At 37.0% G+C, this 20,909-nt stretch overlaps 1 protein-coding gene across 11 annotated transcripts in view; it reads right to left on the bottom strand.

The window, feature by feature from the left end:
- Positions 1-20,909, bottom strand: part of RBFOX1 (RNA binding fox-1 homolog 1) — a 751,763-nt gene that overhangs the window by 630,679 nt on the left and 100,175 nt on the right. For 3 of the 11 annotated variants that reach the window (XM_090151332.1, XM_090151334.1, XM_090151331.1), the window contains exon 1: positions 12,455-12,490. Coding sequence is in view for 2 of the 11 variants with exons in the window: in XM_090151326.1 (XP_090007452.1) it covers positions 12,455-12,517 (63 nt within the window). In the remaining 9 variants the exon portion in view is untranslated. Of the gene's footprint in view, positions 1-12,454; positions 12,518-20,909 lie in introns of those variants that run through there. The other 8 variants (XM_090151326.1, XM_090151330.1, XM_090151342.1 and 5 more) reach the window with 6 other exon arrangements.

Here is a 20,909-nt window from a genome sequence, read left to right as displayed (position 1 = left end):
ATTCATTTTCAAGGCAATGAAATCAAAAATCATTCGTAACAAAAGGACAAGAATAAACTTCATATTACATGTTACTGACCATTTCCAACATTTAATACTGGGAACGCTGCAAGATCACACCAAGAAGAGCAGAACCTGCTGCTATAAGTGAACGGCTATGACTATCAGCTAATTTAATTATGTCATCTACCATCCTCAGAAAAGTAACACTCTATTTTTCTCTTCTTGAATCTCTACTCGTCTTGATTTTCACATCCAGGCTGGTTAATTCATGTCCACAGCAAATAGAGGTAGAGGTCTGTCACAGAAAAAGTGAAGGATATGGGATTCATGGGTAGACACAAATTCTTACCCTCAAAACTCTTACGAACAGCAGCTAGCAATCAGCTGAAGTTAGTGAAATTAATAAGAGTACTAATGTATCTAAGATGACATTATGAATTGTTCTAAGGTTGCTTTCTATTCCTTCACTCTCTTGTCCCAACATCAATATGCCAATGGTATGAATAGACTGGAGTGGGAGAAGTCACTGGGTGATACTTTTCTCTTTTACATGCAGTAATGAAGACTTGTGTATAATATGCATATGTTACAATGCTTTCTTCCACAGGCTGCTGGAAAGATTACGTGTTATTAAAGAAAGAAAATTCTGAAATAAAAAAAAAATGGAACAGTAAAAAAAAAAGTGTCTGAACTTATATTTTACTGTTATTATGCCCTCTGCTTACTGTCTTTGTAGATGCTTTTGCTGCAGGCTCTTTTCACAGCCCCTTTATGTGAGGTTCACCCACTACCCCCAAAAGAGCCAGGAAAACCAAGACAAATCATAAATACTAATAGCAAAGGAAATAGTGAAAAACACTGGCAAAATAATTATTTTTGTGTGAGTAAATGCTCTCTCCTTCTAAATCCTTCCCACTTAGTCAAGAAAAACATGGGAGAACGCCAATTGAGGAAAAAATCAAACAGAGAAAGTGTAAATACCTTTGAGAAGTATATAGTGGAGTTCAGTCAAACTCTGAACATGCACACGAACTCCCCTCAGCTGAGGATGTTTATCTGCTCTCGTCATGGCTGTCAGGTGAGATTCAGCCCAAGCACTAAGCCACACAGCCGGCACTCCTATGCAATGCACTGTGAGCAGAAGATTTCACTGCATCTGGGGGAATTCAGCACCCTGTCCTCCCTGGAGCTTCAAAGGAACCAACTACTCAGCTTTCTTAAAGCTTTTTAAAAACTAGCCCTGCTTTAAGCTTTTTTATTATTATTATTATTATTTTTATTCTTTATTTTAGCCATTTTTTCAATGCATTACATGACATTTCTCCCCCAGTCCCTCATGTGGGGGAATGCAAAGGGACTCCCAGATGATTTAATCTTTGTCTGCAGCAACCATTCCAGAAAACACTCTTTTCTAGGGTCTAACTCGTACCTTTGTATGGTGTCTAGCAGTCCATGTCTTCATAAAGTCAAAAAACGTTTTTCAACCACAGAATAGAGGGGGGTTGATCAAAAGGTGAAAATTGTTTGTAAAAAGCTCGTTGTGTATTTGATATCACACCAGCCAAAAATCTGGAGTTGTATCTTAGAGCAGAGTTCCCACAAAAATTGATTTTACCCTGGAGTACTTCTACCATTCGTTTGATATATTTGTTTATACATTGTATAAAAACCTCTTAGTTCAATAAATGCTGCACTATCAAAATGTGTGCTTTCAAATTATGCAAAATTTTATTATACATATCGTAAATAACGTCTATGAAACATTAATCAACTTTCAAAAGCTTTCAGAAGAAATCTGTGCAACATTTTCTCTTTGGTGTACTTGCAGAATTGGAAGTCTGTCATTTGTGAGTAGAGAGGCTCAACTTTTTAAGAAATAAACTTTGTACAACTGGGAGAAAGGCAAATGCAGCTATGCGAACTGCATCACTGCTTAATTTACCTTTTAAGCAAAAGCATAAGCAACAAAAAAGCCATTAAAATGAGAAGATAAATACAAGCCACCACATAGATCTCAGTATCTATCACACTATAAAACTGCTAACACTAGAGAAGAGCAAGAAAGCTCTGCAATCTTTACCTTTAGTATCTATTACCAAGCATTTTAATTCTTCCTAAGTAGCCACTATGACAGAAATTTTCACCTGAGCTTTAAATACATCCGTGGTTCAACTCCAGGCATACATGGAGAGGAACACAGAGTTATGAAAAAGGAAAAGTCCCCGTTCCAAAGACACATCACCAAACGGACTGCTTAAGGCCCAGCCACGTGGCAAATCACTGCACCTCTGCAATCTCCCGGCTGTCCTGCAAAGCAGGGGAACCGATGGCTGGATACAGCTGGATTATTTACTTTCATTAAAAGAAAACAAATATTAGCCTGTGTTTAGTTACCCTCCAACTTGGTTTGCAAACACGCTCTTCTGCATAATCCTTACGTAGCAATTTTCAATGGAAAATATAGAATGGACTTTCTAAACAAACTTTAGAAAACACTACAGAAAAAGTCAAGTAAAAATATATATGAGAACAACCAAAGCATGAGTAAAAAATGTAGAAGCCTTATGTTCTAAATATAACACAGGATGAACTGCAACGAGCTGCAAGCACACAGAGGATTTCAAACTGATATTTAACTTAAGAGTTATTCCATTAAGAAACCTTCACTTTAATAGTAGAAAACTACTTAATGCAGAGGATTACCATAAGGAAACAATTTGGTTCTACTCCACGAAGATGCACGTGAAACATCTCCACAAATCATGCACGCTTAATGGGTAAAATACAGTCCCTCTGAAATATTTCAGCCTATTGCAGAACGTATGCATTTATCCAGTAACTGTTTATCACAGCCCAGGTAAATTTATTATAACCCAAATACATCTCTGGTTGCCAGGTATTTCAGAGCTCCTACCTAGGTTTTTTCTTCTGATTATAATTCCTGAGGGGAAAGCAGGACTATGGTAGAAGCTCCATCTTTTCCAGTTTTGTTTCTTTGCTTTGGTAAGCCTTCATTGCAAGGAGTCCATTATTTAATGCAAGGATATCTATTACCTGTTATATAACACAAGGGTCTGTATTATTTAAACGACCTTTCATTTTACAATTACTTACAATAGATACAGGGTGAAATTTCATAAAATCTTGCTGATATTGAAAGTCATATGTAATCCATAATGAAATGGAAGATTCAGTTTATAATAAACTGTGAAATCACAGATATTGACAGCAAATTTAATTCCACCTAGAATTTTCCCTTGCAATACAAAGCCTGATTTCCCATTGGCAGGAGCTCTCTTGGCTGATTTTATATTGGTACCATTAACAACACCTGTAACACCTGCATCTCCCATATTTTTAGGAGTAACAGGACGAAAAATGATGCATGAAGATAGCTTTCTGCATACACCTATGAGAGGATGCCTGCGGACTTGGTTTTCTCTGACAAACTCAATTACAGAAGCATCTATCTCAACCTAGATTGATAGAAATACATTTCAAATGCATCTTCTACATTATCACATTTTTCTATATTCATCTGAGTATTCTGACTACAAAAAGGAAATTATTTTAATTAAGGGATTAATCAATTGACATTCAAAATAGCTGTTATTCATCTACAGTTGACAAGTGTCTTTCAGGAAGTTAATTTAATTTCCTTCCCCCAGCCCCCCATCAGAAAAGGTTATTTTACCTTATGGGAATCTATTTCTAGCCCCAGAATGCTCCACTAAAAGCCAGCACACCAGCCAAATTGCTGAGAGTTGGCTACTGCTAAGCTCCAGCCGGCCCAGCTGTAGATAATTTCAGCAGTCACAGATGCAGCAATAACCACTGGCAAACCTGAGATATCAAAGGCTCCGAGTTCAATTCAGACAGATGTTCTGACAAAGCAGCAGAGTTTTAAAGAAATTTAACATAAACAAAACCACCATTATCTGCCTGGGGACAAACGGTTTGCCCTAAAATATATTGGTAATGGTGATAAATGGTACCTCAGTATCTCATACATTTTTCCTCCAATAAGGGTCAGTATCCATTTTCACTCCTCTGAGCCATTTCCTTGTGATCCTGCCTCAAGTACTTGGATAGTTACTTGCTAGCTTCAGTTATTTACTCTTAAAATAGTCATTAGATTTCATCAGACTTAAGTATAACTTGCTAATGACAGGAAATTTACTTCTGTTGGTCCAACAACACATCACAGATTATGATGACATTGCCAAGTATGCTTACTTAGGAACCAAGGTCTTTATAAAATCAAAGTTCATTAAGAAGTTGCATTCAAACATAATAATGATGATGCCAATGTCTTGATTTTACTCGTGTTTTGCTCCTGAATCTTCATGAATTTTTTTCTCCCATTTTTCTCCATTTTAGAATTTACTTCACATCTACTTGAAAAAAAAAAAAAAAGCCAACAAAGCTTCCTCATATATAAAACATGATTCCTCACATATTTTGTTGAACTTAGTCATGCTGATGCTAAAAAGTAAAGCATGGTAGCATTTATATTAATAAAATCTATCCATATGTGTCACTGATGCTATGATATTAATGGTATCCACCACAGAGTGTCAGCCTCCTCCATTTTACAGCTCACTGTTAATGTTACAGCAACAATCAGTGGTTGCCAGCAGGTGGAGGGAAGTGATTCCTCACCTGCACTCAGCACTGGTGAGGCTGCACCTGGCATCCTGTGCCCAGTGCTGAGGTCCTCAGTACAAAAGGACGTGGATGTGCTGGACAAGATACTGAGAAGTCTGGAGCATCTCTCATGTGAGGAGAGGTTGACAGAGCTGGGGCTGTTCAGCTGGAGAAGAGAGGGAGCTCATCAATATCTATAAGCACCCAGAGGGAGGGTGCAAAGAGGACGAAACCAGATTCTTGTCAGCAGTGCCCAGTGCCAGGACCAGAGGCAGCGGACACAAACAAGAGCATGCGAGGCTCCCTCTGAATATAGGAAACAAGAAAATCACAAGATCATCAAAACACACACGTTCAATTCATCTGAAGCATTTTCTGACAATAAATTTGAATGTTTTTGCCTAACTTAGAGATATAACTGAGCTCATGAAACTATACTCCGTTTGCAGGAATGCAAAGCCAGAACTAAAAGAACCCACAATAATAGATTTTCTATCGAAGACAAGTGAACTGCTAACAACAACAACAACAAAAATCACTTCAAAAACATTACTAGGTAGTCCTGATCCAGTAAAATCTATTGTCTTTCAGCATAATTAGGAGTTACTGATATCAAATACAGTTAATTTCTTCATGGTAATTAAAAAAAGAAAAAAAAGATTGAGTAGTTTAGTATCAGACCTGAGTGAAATTGCATCCCACCCTGTTGTAGACAGAGATGATGTTTGCTGTACAATCAAGGCTCTGATTTTGTGTAAACACGTATCTAACCAGTTCTGATCTGAACTGCAGCTAGGCTATCTCCTAGAAAAGCTAACTAAAATCTAAGGAACACAGCCAAATTTACCCGTGCAGAGCACAGTCCTGTGACTGAGAACACAGTCACACTGCAAGTAACTGGCTCCAGACACTGCGCTGAGTTTGCAAGGCCTCAGGGCTGAGCCTCCTCAGACTGGCTTGATAGGAGCTTCCCATCAGAGTTCTGAAAGCTTGCTTTTGCCTGATTTAGCTCTAACAGCCGCTATCCTCATAGCCAGGTGGCTACGGACAACTCATTTCATGGCTGGTTATTCGTGTGGTGTAGACCTTCATACATACAGGCTGTGGTACTGCTTGCACAATGCAGAGAACTGGCAGGGTTGCAACCTGTGGCCTGGGGTGAAGGGAGATGGTGACAGGGGAGATTGCAAGGATTTCAACAGCTCAGCCATGGACAGGTAAAGAAATGCAGACAATGAAATCGCAGATAAAGCCTGCAAGAGTAGGCATGACACTGAAACTGTACAGTTAATTTAATCCCACCTGGATTCTTCAGACCAACAGAATATTATTTATAGGCACTTCTTTCTCTGAACCACAAACTGGAAGAACTTCTGTTTCTAATAAATGGTCTAATAATGGACTAATTTGTGAATACAGAGGTAATCACTAATACCTCAGGTATACTAATACTCAGGTATACTACAGGATAGTTTGCTAAAATGCCATTTTGATTGTATCAGTCCGACAAATAAACCGTTTTTAAGGATAGGCAAACAGGTTTTGAAATGTTTTGGAGTCTCAGGAATTCACCTGACTGAAAAAGGAACCTCTACAAACTTGCTCATACAGGTCACCCTTCTGCTCTTCTTCCTCATCTGCACGGCTTGGCTCGGAGCACAGACCCGCAGTCCCACAGTGTTCCACATTTCAGATCTAAGTGCACGTAATTTCTGCACTCACACCCTAACCACTGCACCCGTGCTAACAGAATACACTTAGGAGTGCCTCTCACACAACAGCCAGCAGCTTCGGATGCAAACAAGTGCTCTGCTACACTCAGGCTGCAGCTCAACAAAAGGAATTTCTATTTTTTCATAGCAGAAGCCCTTATATCTTGTTCTCTCTCTCAAGAGGGACTCAGGGCCACTGGAGAAAACAAATATTTCATTGTAGAATATTTCATTTTCATATGCCAATCACACACACATACTGAGAAAATGTACAGAAGATAATTTCTCAGTTTGTGTTTTACTATTATTCTGCTATTTATGATACTAAGAGTATTAAAGCTGCTTTTTACACTGGATCAAAAGCAATACAGCAGACATTACTCGCAGATGAAATGTCCACACTACATTTTGTTTTTCTTGGTCTGTTACAGATATTCCTTTGGAATAAAATAAAAGAGAACATCTCAGTGCCATAAACGTAACATGAACAATAACACATCACTTAATGACATATTTAAATACCACCTTAGTCCAGCAATTTGATGTCAGGCACGTTTGCTGGAATAGCAAAAAGAAAGGGAAAAAAAAAAGTCTACCATCTCCAAATCCTTTCTAGTGTATATCTGTAAAATATATAAAGAACTCACAAGATCTTTGAATCAATAAAATCTCACAAATATTTCTTGGCTTTAAGATGATAATACTGAGCTAATTACCTGTTGAACCTTAGCAGTTCATAACAAGAAATACTAAGAACAAAACTAAAAAGCATTTCATAGTCAATTTCCAGGTTCAAATTGGATACTTTCAAGCATATTTCATATGGAAAAAAAAACCCAAATTTTAAAACTGTAGCATTTAAGTTTAGAAAAAACAATTTTTTGCGAGGCACTCACTGTCCATCATACAACTACTCTTATTTATATATGTGGCATCTGAAACACTGAGTGGCAAAGCTACGCAGTATAGCAGTATATAGCAAGAAAAGTTTCTCTCATCATTTCATTGAGTCTGTGATCCTTGTCTTATGAGTCATATCATTATTACAGCAATATTCATATCAATAACAATTTCAGTCCATCACTTTTCTCACATTTTGCTCAGGTGTCGCCTTCTCCAAGATAAAGAGCTGGAGCTAATGTCTCCCCTGCATAGAAACTTCAATACCTCCAAGCCTTCCTTTCATTTCTCTGTACGACACCATTTTGGGATACAGGGTAACCAACAGCTTCTTACAGTGAGCACATGTATGACCAATGCAACTCCTAGCAGACACAGTCCTTTATTTTCTGCACTGATGGCATTTCCTGAAAATTACTAAATATTCCATTTGCTTTTTCTGACAGCTGTCAAGCATTGAAATACTGCTTCTCAGAACGCCATCTGATGTTTCCAGGAAAGGATTCTGAGCAATAGCGGTCATTTACTGCCTCCTCAAGAACAAATTTTCAGCCATTATGAAATTCCAGAAGTGGATTTTATGCTGTCACTTAATCCTTTGGCACTTTCTCAGTCAGTTTTAGTTTTGTCTATCTTAAATAATCCTCTCATCATAATTTTATCATTCTATCTCCTGCTTTTCTTGATAGCTACACGTTGGACTAATACTGACCAAGCTGCTAACAACCTTGTGAAGAAAAGCAAACCTTCCTGCCTGTATGATAAGACTCAAGTAACCAAAGCATCTGGAAGCCATACATCACACTAAATTTTTTTTTTTGAGTTCCAAGGACCCTGAGTGACAAAGTAATTGATTTGTGCTTCAATATCCTAACCTGGCTTATACAAAAGACAGAAAACCACCTTCAATTATTTTGGCTCTGAAACTTTTATTACTTGTAGACTGTTCAGATCTAAAAATCAATACCACACAACAACTTGGTCTAGATAAAAGCATAATTTGAGAAGAATTTCAGATCAATCTTTTCACAGGGCTTTATTTTACTGTGTCATTTAGCAGTGCAAAATCTCTCTCAAGATAAGGTAAAAAATACCCCACCACTTTTTCCTTTCTTCCAGATGTGCTCATAATGTTTTTTCCATGGGGGTGTAGATGAAGCAAAGAGAACCGTAGTGAGGAATGGGGAAAAGCAGCAGCTTTATGGCGTATTGGGTCTGGCTGGAATAGAATTAATTTTTTTCAGTGTAGCCTATATGGTGCTATGTTTTGGATTTGTGACTAAAACCTTGCCAGCACCACACCAGCGTTATCGCTGCTGTCAGTCTATTGCTGAGCAGTGGTTTTGTGTTGCTGTTTTTGTTTGCTTGTTTTTCCCCCCTCCATTCTGTCTCCCCAGCCAGGATAGCAGCTTTGAACTGATCAAAGGATGTTCCTATCACACGATGTTCTCTGCAATAAATGCCCAGAGAAGGGAGAAACAGGGTACGTTCTTGTTTGTGATATGTCTCCCTCTCAAGTAACTGTTGTGTGTGATGAAACAGTTATTAAGCATTATCTGCAGGATAGTATTTTCCATCCTTTATGTAGGAAGATCAAGATTTAAATAAAATGAGCAGCACATCCACCTGCTAAGTGGAAAGTAGACAGTTTGATATTTTCATTTGTAGCTTGCACAAAGCCAAAAAAGCTTGTCCTTCACAATATTTTGTTAGCATTTTGTTCATGCCTCTCAGATAGAAATCCCTCAATCATCCTCAATTCACCAGATCCTTATGGTATGCTATGCTGGTTTGAAACACTGATTTGCTTTATTTTGCATTTTTAAAAGACGTGTTTAATGAGAGAGAAAAATGGGAGAATTTATTTTCATTGCAATAGTATCTATGAGTATTTATCCATTAATTATTTTAACATGATAACAAGTGAAAGTGAAACACAGCTTTCTAATGACAGAAAAGCACTTGAAATGCCTTTCATTTAATGACTATAGGCTTTTGCAGGAAGACAACAGCCCCTAACACTGAAGGAAAGATGAGACTTGGGATGGACAGAATACTTGTATCTATATCCATCAGGGTTTAAAATGGGGATCACAATGGCAGATCTTCCAATGGATACGCCTATTAGATTTACAAGGAGTACCACCTGCTTTTCATCCCATTACCTTAAAAAATCATAGCCAAGGAAAAGTGCCAGTAATAAAACTGGACCACCATTACAGTACATTTACCAACAGCAACTATGCACAACACAAAGACTGAAAAACCTGATTGCGACAGCAAGTATACAGAAATTCTCTCTAAGCTAAAAACATCTTGCACAATGTGGATGTGGATGACACAGCTTTCCACATTTTTTTCTGAAATGCTTTCACAGAACTTCAGCTGAAATGCCTCAGACAGACAGCTTACTTGCCACATAACACAGCTTTAGGTAAGTAGCTGCGTAGGGGAGGACTACAGACAGCAATTCATCTTTCTAAGTAAATCAGACAATACAAAAATGCAAAATAACTGCTGCTTAACTGTCCGGCCTTCTGAATTGGGATACCAGTTAATGATCTTCCATTTCACATGCGTGGATATACATTTGACAACACATACAAAATCAGTCCTATTCCCCGTCTTTCACTTTATACAGGCTTGGACAGCCAGAGCACAGAGATCATAGCAAGTGTTACTGTCTAATTCCACTCTCCACGGTATTTCTTTCATAATGACATCAAGTTTGACAGAAGAACAGGAGAAACATTCTAGTTAAGGAACTGAACAAGAACTCTGCTGATCAAGGCTTTATATTCATTTCTACTAAAAATTCCTATCCGGTCACAATTTGTGCTCGGTTCCCGATTGTAAGTTTGGAACAATTTGCTTTTGCCTCTCATGTTTATTTTTAGTTGTTTTCCAGAAGTGTCTGTGATTGTTTTATTGGTTTGCTCAAGGCAGTACAATTTTGATCACCCTTTTCTTTGGTAGCATAGACACTATCACACAATTAATAAAAGTTCAAATACCAAATAAACCCACAGGCTGTTAGAATCAAGGAACTACATTTCAAAATTTAAAAAGTTAAATTTTAAAAGTCAGAATTTCTCTATAATGGAACTGTTAAGATTATACTTACCTATATTTATCAAAATGAAAGCACTGCAATCAAGTCAAAGGTAGAAACTATTCTTCAACTATACTGAACGTGCTGAACAAAATTTACTGCTATTCGTGAACAGCTTCTTTCTTTGAAATTTATTTCATTAATACAGCATTCCATAATCTTAACAAATCTGCGTTGGATTCTTCTTGCTATTTTTAAATGTGCTAAATAAGAGGACGGGACAAACCATTCCATAATCAGTAATGTACTACATGTGTACACCATGTCATGGGTGACCAGGGCACAACGCCCAGCCATATGGTACACTTAAGAGCCAACTCATCTGCATTGCCTGTTACCAGGCAACATGCTGGACTTCAGTCTCAGCCTGGTATGAAAAAAATGACCTCTTAGCCCCAGAAGTTGATTGATATTCATTGTGCTGGTTAGGTTATGATCACAAGGGAAAATAATAAAATCAATTATGCACATGGAGATTTGGAGGCATTAGACCTTCCCAAATTCCAAATGAGTATTTTCTTCTTCTTTCTTGTCATATACCTCAAATCACTGATTTATCTTCTTGAAAGAACATGAATATCTTTTCCTTTAAGTACGTTTCTAGATATGAAGCAGTATATTCACAGTTAAATTAATGCCAGCTTCCTAAAAACATGCTGGAATTATCTTGGGGACCACCTTCTCCCACAGGTTGGAAACCCCAACCTCATTCTTACATTCTTTATTACAATTTCTCTAATAAAAGCTGTCAATTGTGTCAAATTCTGCTCAGAATTGCAAGGTTATTTTGTGATAGAAAGCAGTATTAATGAGAGGAAAAGCCAAAAGCAACAAGCATGCTGAGCACTATAGAACTGATTTAAATCTGCCTTCAAGATGAACAAACCTTTTTCTTGTTTTTATCCTGTAAACCAGGCAGTTTTCTTGAAACAATAAAATTTTGTTTCCAAGACCTTTAGAAGTAGATTGTGTACAGTATAGGAGAATAAGTGTAAGACACTTTTTATCCCTAACAAGGACTGCACGCTAAATTCTTTCACTGACTCAAAACTGTTTGTTGGGGCAGAATTCAAGTACTAACACTAACATATTTGTGTGAGCCTACACACAAAGTGAGCCTACTCCACTAATTTGTCAGTACACGTGCAACTTACTACACAAAGAACAGAGATAGGACTAATTTCAAGTATATTCCTATTATTCAGTAAGCTGCATACAGAACTAACTGTAGCCACATGTGTAACTGCTATTGCTGCAGGACAAGCCATGCCTATCACACAGTACAAAGATGGAGCTCTGCATTTTATTTTTTTTAAGTAGAAGATTGGTAAAAAATTTTTTGCAAAGTACCAAATACACACATCAAGAATCATTCACTTTGTGTAGCTTTTCTGTTATTTTGCAACTATTATTCAACTGAGTCTAAAATTATATCCTAATAAAAAGTGTTAGTCAATACTGTTTCCAAACATGGGTTAAAATGCTTCACAAAAAAAAAAAAAAATTCTGTATGAAACAGCAACAAAAAGTTTGGATAATAAAACATCTGCTCGAATCTAATGCAAAATAGCTTTCAGGAAGGAAAAAAGTGAAAAATGCACTAACACAACCACCGCATCACAAGTTTTATAAATTTATGCGCTTGAACAACAAAGCATAATGAATTATTCGTGGCTGTTCTAAGGGGAAGACTGTTTGAACCAACTAATAAATATACAAAATTTCTTTCTGACAGAATCAGTCAAAAGTAAAATAAACATAGCAACACAACCCCGACATGCAAAAGGGAAATAAGAGGGATGAGCAGTTTATTTTAACCTACGGACAGAAACAGGGAAGATGTTCTGTTGCAAGCCACAAACAAGTTGTTATTCATTGAAGAGTAAAAGACAATTGACCTTGTAAGAACGGCCTATGAGTCTCGAGATCCAGCAACAGCAAGGCAAGCTGTGAAGGCCAACGTATTACCTTATACATTATAACTGCACAACAGACATTTCAAACCACATTCCCAGGAAAAAAATGAAATCAACAACAGCAAAAAAAAAAAAACAACAACAAAAAAAATCAGCGTACTTACAGAAAGAAGGCTTCGATCATGAAAACAATAGGCACCACTTGCATGGGGCTTCTGTGTAGTTTCCTAAGCAAAGGAAAATGGATTCTTACTGCTCAAGGTAGATTCATAGGAGATAATATTTTGGCTTTCCAAACATTGAAAGCCCAAGGCAAGCTTTACGATAAATAAATATATAATAATAAAAAATATAAGGAAAATATTGCAGTGAGTAGGGCTTTCACAAGAAAGAAACGTACCATACATTGTAGGGACGTAATAGCATTGTTACTTCAGAACAAAAAAACCCAGCAGAATACAGACATTCATAAAAACTAATAAATATTTTATTTCTTAAGTAATAGATAATTAAAAGACAGAAAACTAGCCAGACATTTTTCAATTTATTTGAAATCTACATTCTTTGCTTGCATTAGAAACTCACTAAATGCAATGCAATGCTGTAATTCAAAATTGTCCTCAGGTTTCTGTTTCAATAGGAATACAGAACTACAATTTGCTTGTGTGTTTTTCAATTGTAAACTTCATGCAATTTTGCAAAAGAATAATTATAATAAAATATATAAACAGAAGGAAGCATCCAAAATATATTATACATGCCCAGAGCTTTGAATTAAAATAGAATAACATTCTATCCCATACTATTCTTTTTGTTTAAATCGATGAGCAGCTGGTGACATCTAATATTTTACTGAATTATTCATTGAATTTCAGCAGTTACAGTAAGCTCAAGCATGTTTTTCATAACAAATTCAGCCTAAATGCATTTTCATTTCCATGTGCACATGGTAGTATACATTCCCTCATACAAACAGATGATAGAAAAACTGTACATATTTTGAGTCTACAAAGAAAACACACAGCAAAAAGTCCCTGTATTACTAAAACAGATAAATTTTATCATGTCTTACCAACAGAAATAATTCCAAACAGTAAACAGACTGAATATTTTTCTAACAAAATTTGTTATTTATTTATTCATAATAATATATATATATATATTTATATTTATATATATATATATGAATCAAAATTCAGTAGTGATTATCCCCAGTGTAGCTGAGGAGGAATAGAAACCACCAAAGTACACTTCTATAACATGTCAGGTAGTAACATTTGCACTTACAAGTTATCCATATATTAGGAGCCATACTTTGCTTATCCAATCAGACAATAGCTAAACAAGATGGATTATTCTGCAATCATATTCACATGATTCTACAAAGCAATTTTCAATGTAAGTAAACAGAGAGAAAATGCTAATGATTTGGTGCGAAAACCTGCATTTTGACAATGTCACATTCACAAGCCCCAAGATAACCCAGCTGAACCTCACAGATGTTCATGTTATGCTTCAGACTGACATGAGATATCGTTAAGATGGTACACACCACTGAAAGGAAACTTGTCTGGTTTTATAATGCTAAATTTTGTTTTCAATAACTGTCATATAGCACAGAAAAACAAGAAGCAGGTTCTTGCTCTGCATCCATTTAGCACATGATGCTACAACATTTGTCAACAGCAGAACAAACATTCTGCGGGGCTCAAGTCCTTGTTTTCTGAGAATGTAAATAAAAGGAAGATTTGAGTCAATTAAAAGAAATCTTACCAAGCATCTAGGAAGAAGCCAGGCTGAGAAATGTTAATAACCCCTTAAAAATGGAAGAGTTGGGTTTTCAGGTGAGAATACCTCAGCTCCCACAGGGCAGTCAGGTCATGCAGTCAGACCAGTAGAGATTCTCCTGCAGGGTCATTGCCACAGAGAGCTCCAGGCCATGCAGGCTTATAATGTTACCATACTTGTGCATTCCAGGAGCATCCCAGCCATTACAGTGCTTTTCCTTATGAGCAGTTCCCTTACGTATTTTATATATATGTATATAAATATATATATATGTATATATATAAAATTAATATAAATAAAGGTCCGAGGGCAATAATATTATTACCTACACACAGATTCTGGGTTTGATTTACACATTCACAACTTTATCAAAAAGCCTATGTATAAATTACCCTAATCTGACACCTTTAATTCTGTTCTAAATTACCACTAAACAATGATATTTGTTGCTTTAAGTTAAAAGTGATTCCCTTTAGATAACAGCAAAATACAACAAGGAGCAATCTTTGCCATCATTAGACTTCTAACCACATTACTTCTATTTTGAGGCTTTTTTGTTTGGTATCAGTTTAATTTCCTGTCAGCCTTACAAGAGATTGCTAATGTTTGGGCTGTAGGATATGCTCTGATTAAAAATAATCTTCCCAATTACTGCCTGGCATGAGTCTACTGCCACATGCACTCTGCCACTGGCTTCTGAATTTCTGTCAGCAGTAATTGTATCTGTAGCTCCTAACTGTAAATGAAAACCCAGGGGGCATATTTGGGTTCCAGTTTCCTTTGCCTCGCCATATCTTTTAATTTGCACTGTCTGTCAAAAGGAGATGTTCGTCGGCACTAAAAGGAAATCCTCAGAACATCAGGTTAAAAATAAAAAAAAAAAATGGAAAGGAGAAAAAAAGGCAACTAGAATATGATAAATTGTATTTTATACCACGCAGACGGAGAATGTCATTCATTCTTTTAGCTGCAGAACTGATAAACTGAAACTATGTATTGAACGTTTCTTCCAATTCGAATTCCTTCAGGGACTTCGGACCCATGTTACCACCTCATCTCTGTCCCAGCTCACTACTGCTGCTCCTGGATTTGGCTCCGGGCCTTGCCTAAAGTTGTCAGTGCCCCCTCCACTTCTAGGGCCTGGTTCTGCTCTCCCCACTGAGGCCCAATGGACCCACAACCACAGGGAAGTCCCTCGGTTGCATGGGGTGCCTTCAGCTCCAGCTTCCCTTCAGGAACAGCCAGCTGGCCCCAGACCTTATGTATTTAAGACAGCACTGCTTAAACCTGGCAGTAAGAGTATGATGCAATCATAGTCACCAGCTTAATGATAATTCATGTTAAGATTGTCATTGATTCACATTTCCTCTTAGGAGTGTTGCTGCTCAGAGACCTATGATAGAAGGGTGACCAACAGACAGTATGCCCTGCGTAACCCTTAAAGGAAAAGCATCAGGAGAAGAATGAACACCCAACACAGACCGGACTCTGAAGGAGACAGAGAAGAAACTTGAGGATTAGAAAAACTCTTGATATAACATCAAAAGTAAAGCACCATTTAGAAGGGAAAAGCACAACCAAGTACGCGACGTATGTCAGTTGTTTTACTCGTGTAAGATCTTGAACAGCCCCTCAAAGGTCCTCTAAAAAGCATCTCTAAACTTCTGATGCTCAGAAAGCTCTCTTAATGTGCAGAAGCCTACAACGCTGGAAAAATCAGTTCGTAACTAATTTCTTCTCACACAGAAAGCATCAACATTTCTCTATTAACATAGGTATCATAACTACTACTTAACAAATAATTGCTTTTAAGCTTTCCTTCAGAATTTTTGCTTTTCTCCCTCATTCTTCTGCATGAAGAGGCTGTTCTACCAAAGCTCTTAAGCAGGAAGAACAGTCCCACGAACATCAGTAAGATTAATCACACAATTCCACATAATAATATACTTACATGCCCGCTAGATTAGAAGATTACCACAAATTCAAGTGAAGAGGGCATACGATGAAATAACGTGAAGAAGGCTGAATTGTTATCAGAACTGTAGAGTTCTCCTATCAGTCGTGAGCTTTTAGCACTGAATGCTGTGATGCTGACAAAGACCAAGAAGTTGCAGCATTATACTTAGAGAATGGGGTTTTTACATTTTCCATTTTGAAACTAATAGTTCTCTCATCTGTCACGGGTCAAGAAATGAATCACAGCTGTACAAAGCAATGTTGCTTTGAAAGAAATTTCAGGTGTAGAGAAAATAATGCTAAATTCACTTACTTTTTCCTTTTTTTTAAATGACAATTTTGACATTGCATTTTCAGTGTTAATAAACATAATCTGAAATTAATGACTAGAAGAAGGGATAGTTGTAAAAAGGAAAACAAAGGCAGTTTATCCAACAGTTTTGCAAACATGATATGGATGCTCTCACTATAACTGAAAGAGCCCAGCTATAGGATGCACCTGCACTGGGAAAATGTAAGAGCAGAGCAGCTAGCAGCCCTAACAGCAATAGTGTAGTTAAAGAATAACAGCAGTTTCCCCTGACTGAATCATGATTCTTGTGGACAAAAATCTAAGGTAAGCACACGTTCCCCATTTCCTGAACTCAAGAAAATTTGTAAACCATGGAAATACGAGTATCCTTCTGCACCCTAGATGGGAAGGGTATAGAATGGGTTGGTTGACATTTATCAATTTTCAGGAAGAGCAGTTTTCATAAGGTTATAAGGTCTTGAAAGGGTCTGGCCCTTTCACTTGATGTCCCAAACCATGATGGGTCTGAGTGTGCAGGCTGGTAGCCACTCACATAGATCCAAGCACGTTCACTCTCCCAGAGCAATCCCTCCCCATTTCCCTTATCTTGTGGAGCTCCTCTGAACCAGTCAGCCCAATCTCTCTTATCTTGTTTAGATATCGCATCCTGATAAAGCATTTAATGTTAATCTCGCTGACTCAGAATTATTTTTGATAGCTCATTTTCATTCAGTTAATCACTATGCTATAAATTGAATGAACATAATCCTGTAATTTAAATCAAGGAAGAAAATGCCTCTGTGCCTTAAAAGCAGCTTATTTTTAAGAAGAGCTAATATACCTTTTCCGTTAGTACTGCAATATATTTAGTCATACAGAAATAAAAGAAAAAGTGTTTACTCCTGCTCAAACGAAGAGTATACAGAATTTGGCTATCCTTAGCTCTTAATTGAAATAATCATCTTGTAAAATACTTCAGAGTACAGGTGAAGTTATGTCTGCAACCCAAATGGGACACTGCCAGGGATCTTAACACTGAAGCTTTACTTCTCTTTCTAGATTAAGTAGTGACTTAAGCTGGTTTTCACCGTAAGAAGGGACAAGCACTTATATAAATTATGAAACCCAGAGCACAAGCACACAGAAAACATCTCTGCAGAACCAGTTGGCCCAGATTTGCTACTTGCAAGCAACAAAAGATGATTTTTTCCCCCTCTTTTTAATCTACAGTTCTTTCAATTTGCACCATGTCCACTGAGAAAAAGCACTGGATTTGTAAGCATCGCAGGTTTCCATCCGCCTTGCTGAATAACCAGCTCCACACCACCTTTTTCTTTATCTGTAACCTTCCACAGCGTACTGAGAAAATCACAAGCTGCAAGTAAGGGTCCCTTCTCAATCACTTATGGCATCAGGAGCTTCACACCAGTAAGCTGACACACGTGAAATAAGACCACTTATCAAAGAAGGGAGAGGTCAAAGGCTTCTAAGGTTGGAACAGGAACCTGCTGCTTGCTGCAAATCTCTCACCAGCTCGTTTGAGCCTGACACTTAATATTCAAACTGAATTGCAAGCGATGTACTCAAGGATAAAGCTCAGTAATAATAAAGATTCATGGTCTGACAAGCTCAGCATACAAATTCTCAGCACAGAGTCCATTTTGAATACTTTCTTTTTTTAATCTAAAGGGAGTTCAGGAATATTATTTTTTAAATGAAGCATCAATTCTTCCCATCTAGTTAGAGAAACAACACAATGAGAAAATAAAGCTTCAGTCTGTGTTTAGACGCTGGTAAAGAAGCGTGCCTTAAAACCATTATATCTCACTGCAGTATAGATACACCGTATGAAATCCTCATCCTGCTAATGAGACATAGGGATGCATCAAGTAATGCATACATGTTGATTTCATAAAGCCAGATCTTTTAATCCAGAAATCCACTGCTGTAAACCAGAAAAAAGAACTGCCCAAATTTCAGATTTACAGCTTGTACCTAGCATGCCATTTGTGAAAGTCAAAGTCACAGGAAAAGCTCTAAATCTTGATGGATCTTCAGATAGAATCCCGAAGGCTTAATCCATGCTGCCCAGACATCGCATCTACAGTTCAGCTTAATATCAAGCCACTAATACTAGATCACCAACAAGTGGCAATTGCTAACATCCTTCGTTGACCTCCAGATTATTTTCTGCCCATCATACAGAACAAGCTTCTGGCTTCTATGTGGAATTTGAGCTTCCTTTTAATTTTTCCACCTCTCAGGCTCATCCATTGCTTATTTTATTCAACATCGCTTAGCTCACAGTCAGCAAATGCATTATTGATATTACAATGGCGGTGTAATGTCACGACCCATTTATTTTTTCTACGTCTCCATGTTTATTTTGCACTACAATAGCCTGGCAATTCGCTCTCCCCCCCTCTCCTTTTTTCTTTTAAAGTATGTTAGAGTTTATGTATGAAGGAAGCAGGTTAAAATTAATTATAATTAAATGCCTAATAGTTTTAACATTGAAGATATTGTTACCAAACATTAGCTTTTGCTTATTTTGTATGTAGTTTTGAACACCTACATTTCTATTACTAAATCTTTCTTTTAAAAGCACACTGCATCCAGCTTAACTACATCTCGCTTAAACACCTTGTTAGTCATACTTTGATTCATTTCATTTCATTGCCTTTCATATTTAAATTACCTTATTTCTTCTCCTATTCCTCATATAGCCTTTGAAAATGATGAGACTCACTTGGTGCAATGATTGTTTATAATTCAACCTCACATCACTTCCAGCATTAACACTATCATTTTTTGTGTACCTGCAAGTTTTCCTGCCAAGCTGCTAGCCAAAACAATCCAAAATTTGCATTTAATTTCACCTGTTTCATTCCAATTCCTTACACACACTCAGCTAGCACCACAAAAATAAAACTGTATCTTTTACATAAATGAAACAATAAATTCCCTAATCCCAGAAAAATGAAATCCTTTTCTTCGGAGATTTCTTGATTGAGCATCAGGGAAAAAAATCTCCTCCATCGCCAAGCAACAGATCAGTGTTTTTTCTTTAGCAGGCACACAGACAAGTGCTGTAGCATGAACTGAAATTGAGGATGAAGTCGCTAAAACAATTCTAAAAATGCATGCTTGTCAAGGTTCCTCTCAACGTTGATTCACAACAAGAACACTGAACAACTCTTACTGCTATTTTAACACACTCTGCAGTACTATTAACTTTAAGATAGAATGTTCTCCAAGCTAATTTATACAGATTAGGTGCTCAGCAAAATTAACCCAGTGGTGCTGGGAACATGTCTTTGCTCCAGCTACTGGAGCTCTTCTACAGGAACTGGGGAGAAGGAACAGCAGCTGGAGGAATTCTTTGTGTTACTATTATTTTCACGTATTCTGCTTCAGTGCTCTCATTTATGTTAATCTGCAAACTCTCCTTCAAGGCTTTGGCATGTAGAAGGTATATGTAGCTATGCTTTAAGTAGTCTGAATAGCTATGAAGATCAGTAGGCAATAGATCCTAGGAATAACTGGTATTTGCCAATTTCGTGAAAAAAATCTGAATATCATCATCTTAAGATTTAACACTGTTGTATTTTACTAACAGTAACTTTTACAGAGGTTCAGAAAAATTGTTCAAAGATTACTGCTTGCTTAAACAGAATTGTACTAAATCAAATTAGAAAATAGGTCAACTCAATGTTATGGAAACCCATTGCCTTGAACGCATCAGATACAGGTTGCTGTTGGATAACACTTGGTCTAAAGGAGATGTAGAAACTTTTGTACTCGGTCATTTTTCCTCATTTCAAATATTTTGGAGATTCTCTGACTTTATTTGTTGTGGGGTTCTATTTCTATTTTTAAAAACAATCACGCATCACTGAACACAAAGCATGAGTATTTTCTTTCTGTTCTAAAAAGCATAGCATAATAGTTTTCTAGTTTTAAAAACACGCGCGTGAAGGAATAATTGAAATCTCAAGTCCACTAAGTATTTTTTAAAATTAAAGAACAACTTTTAGAGAATTGATGGCTCTGTGCTGTTTGAATATCAAAGCTGTTCCGGGTATCACTTCGATCTGCCCATCATAATTCAGATACTTCTGAATAATTCAAAATGTTATGCTTTAACTTATTTCAGCAATTTCCTTGAAGAGAAGCAGTAAGTGAACGTTTATTACAGACCTTCAGATGAATCCATATAATTAATATTATGATATACTTTACCTATCTTACTGTTTGCTCTTGTAATAGTAAGCCGGTATTAAATAAACAACACTCAGACAACTTCTTGTCTTCTTCTCAAGAAGATGCTTCGATTTATATAATTACTTTATCTGATTTACTGTTGCATCCTTACCCCGTTACACATTCTGTTAACACGCTATAAAACTAATTAGCTATTTTGAGGTAGGACGCATTTTTATTGCGAAGGCAATGTATTGCTTGTGCTTCCTTGGAATCAAAATATTCTTTTCATGGTGTGACAGCAGCATACTTCATCTTTCCACATTTTATGTGGCACGCTGAAGCAAAACAGAAATGATGTGCTATTATTCAAGCATAAG

Source organism: Phasianus colchicus, chromosome 16 (genome assembly GCF_987193195.1).
Source record: "Phasianus colchicus chromosome 16, bPhaCol1.hap1.1, whole genome shotgun sequence".
In the NCBI taxonomy this organism is placed as follows: Eukaryota; Metazoa; Chordata; class Aves; order Galliformes; family Phasianidae; genus Phasianus; species Phasianus colchicus.
This window is presented reverse-complemented; position numbering and strand designations above follow the sequence as displayed.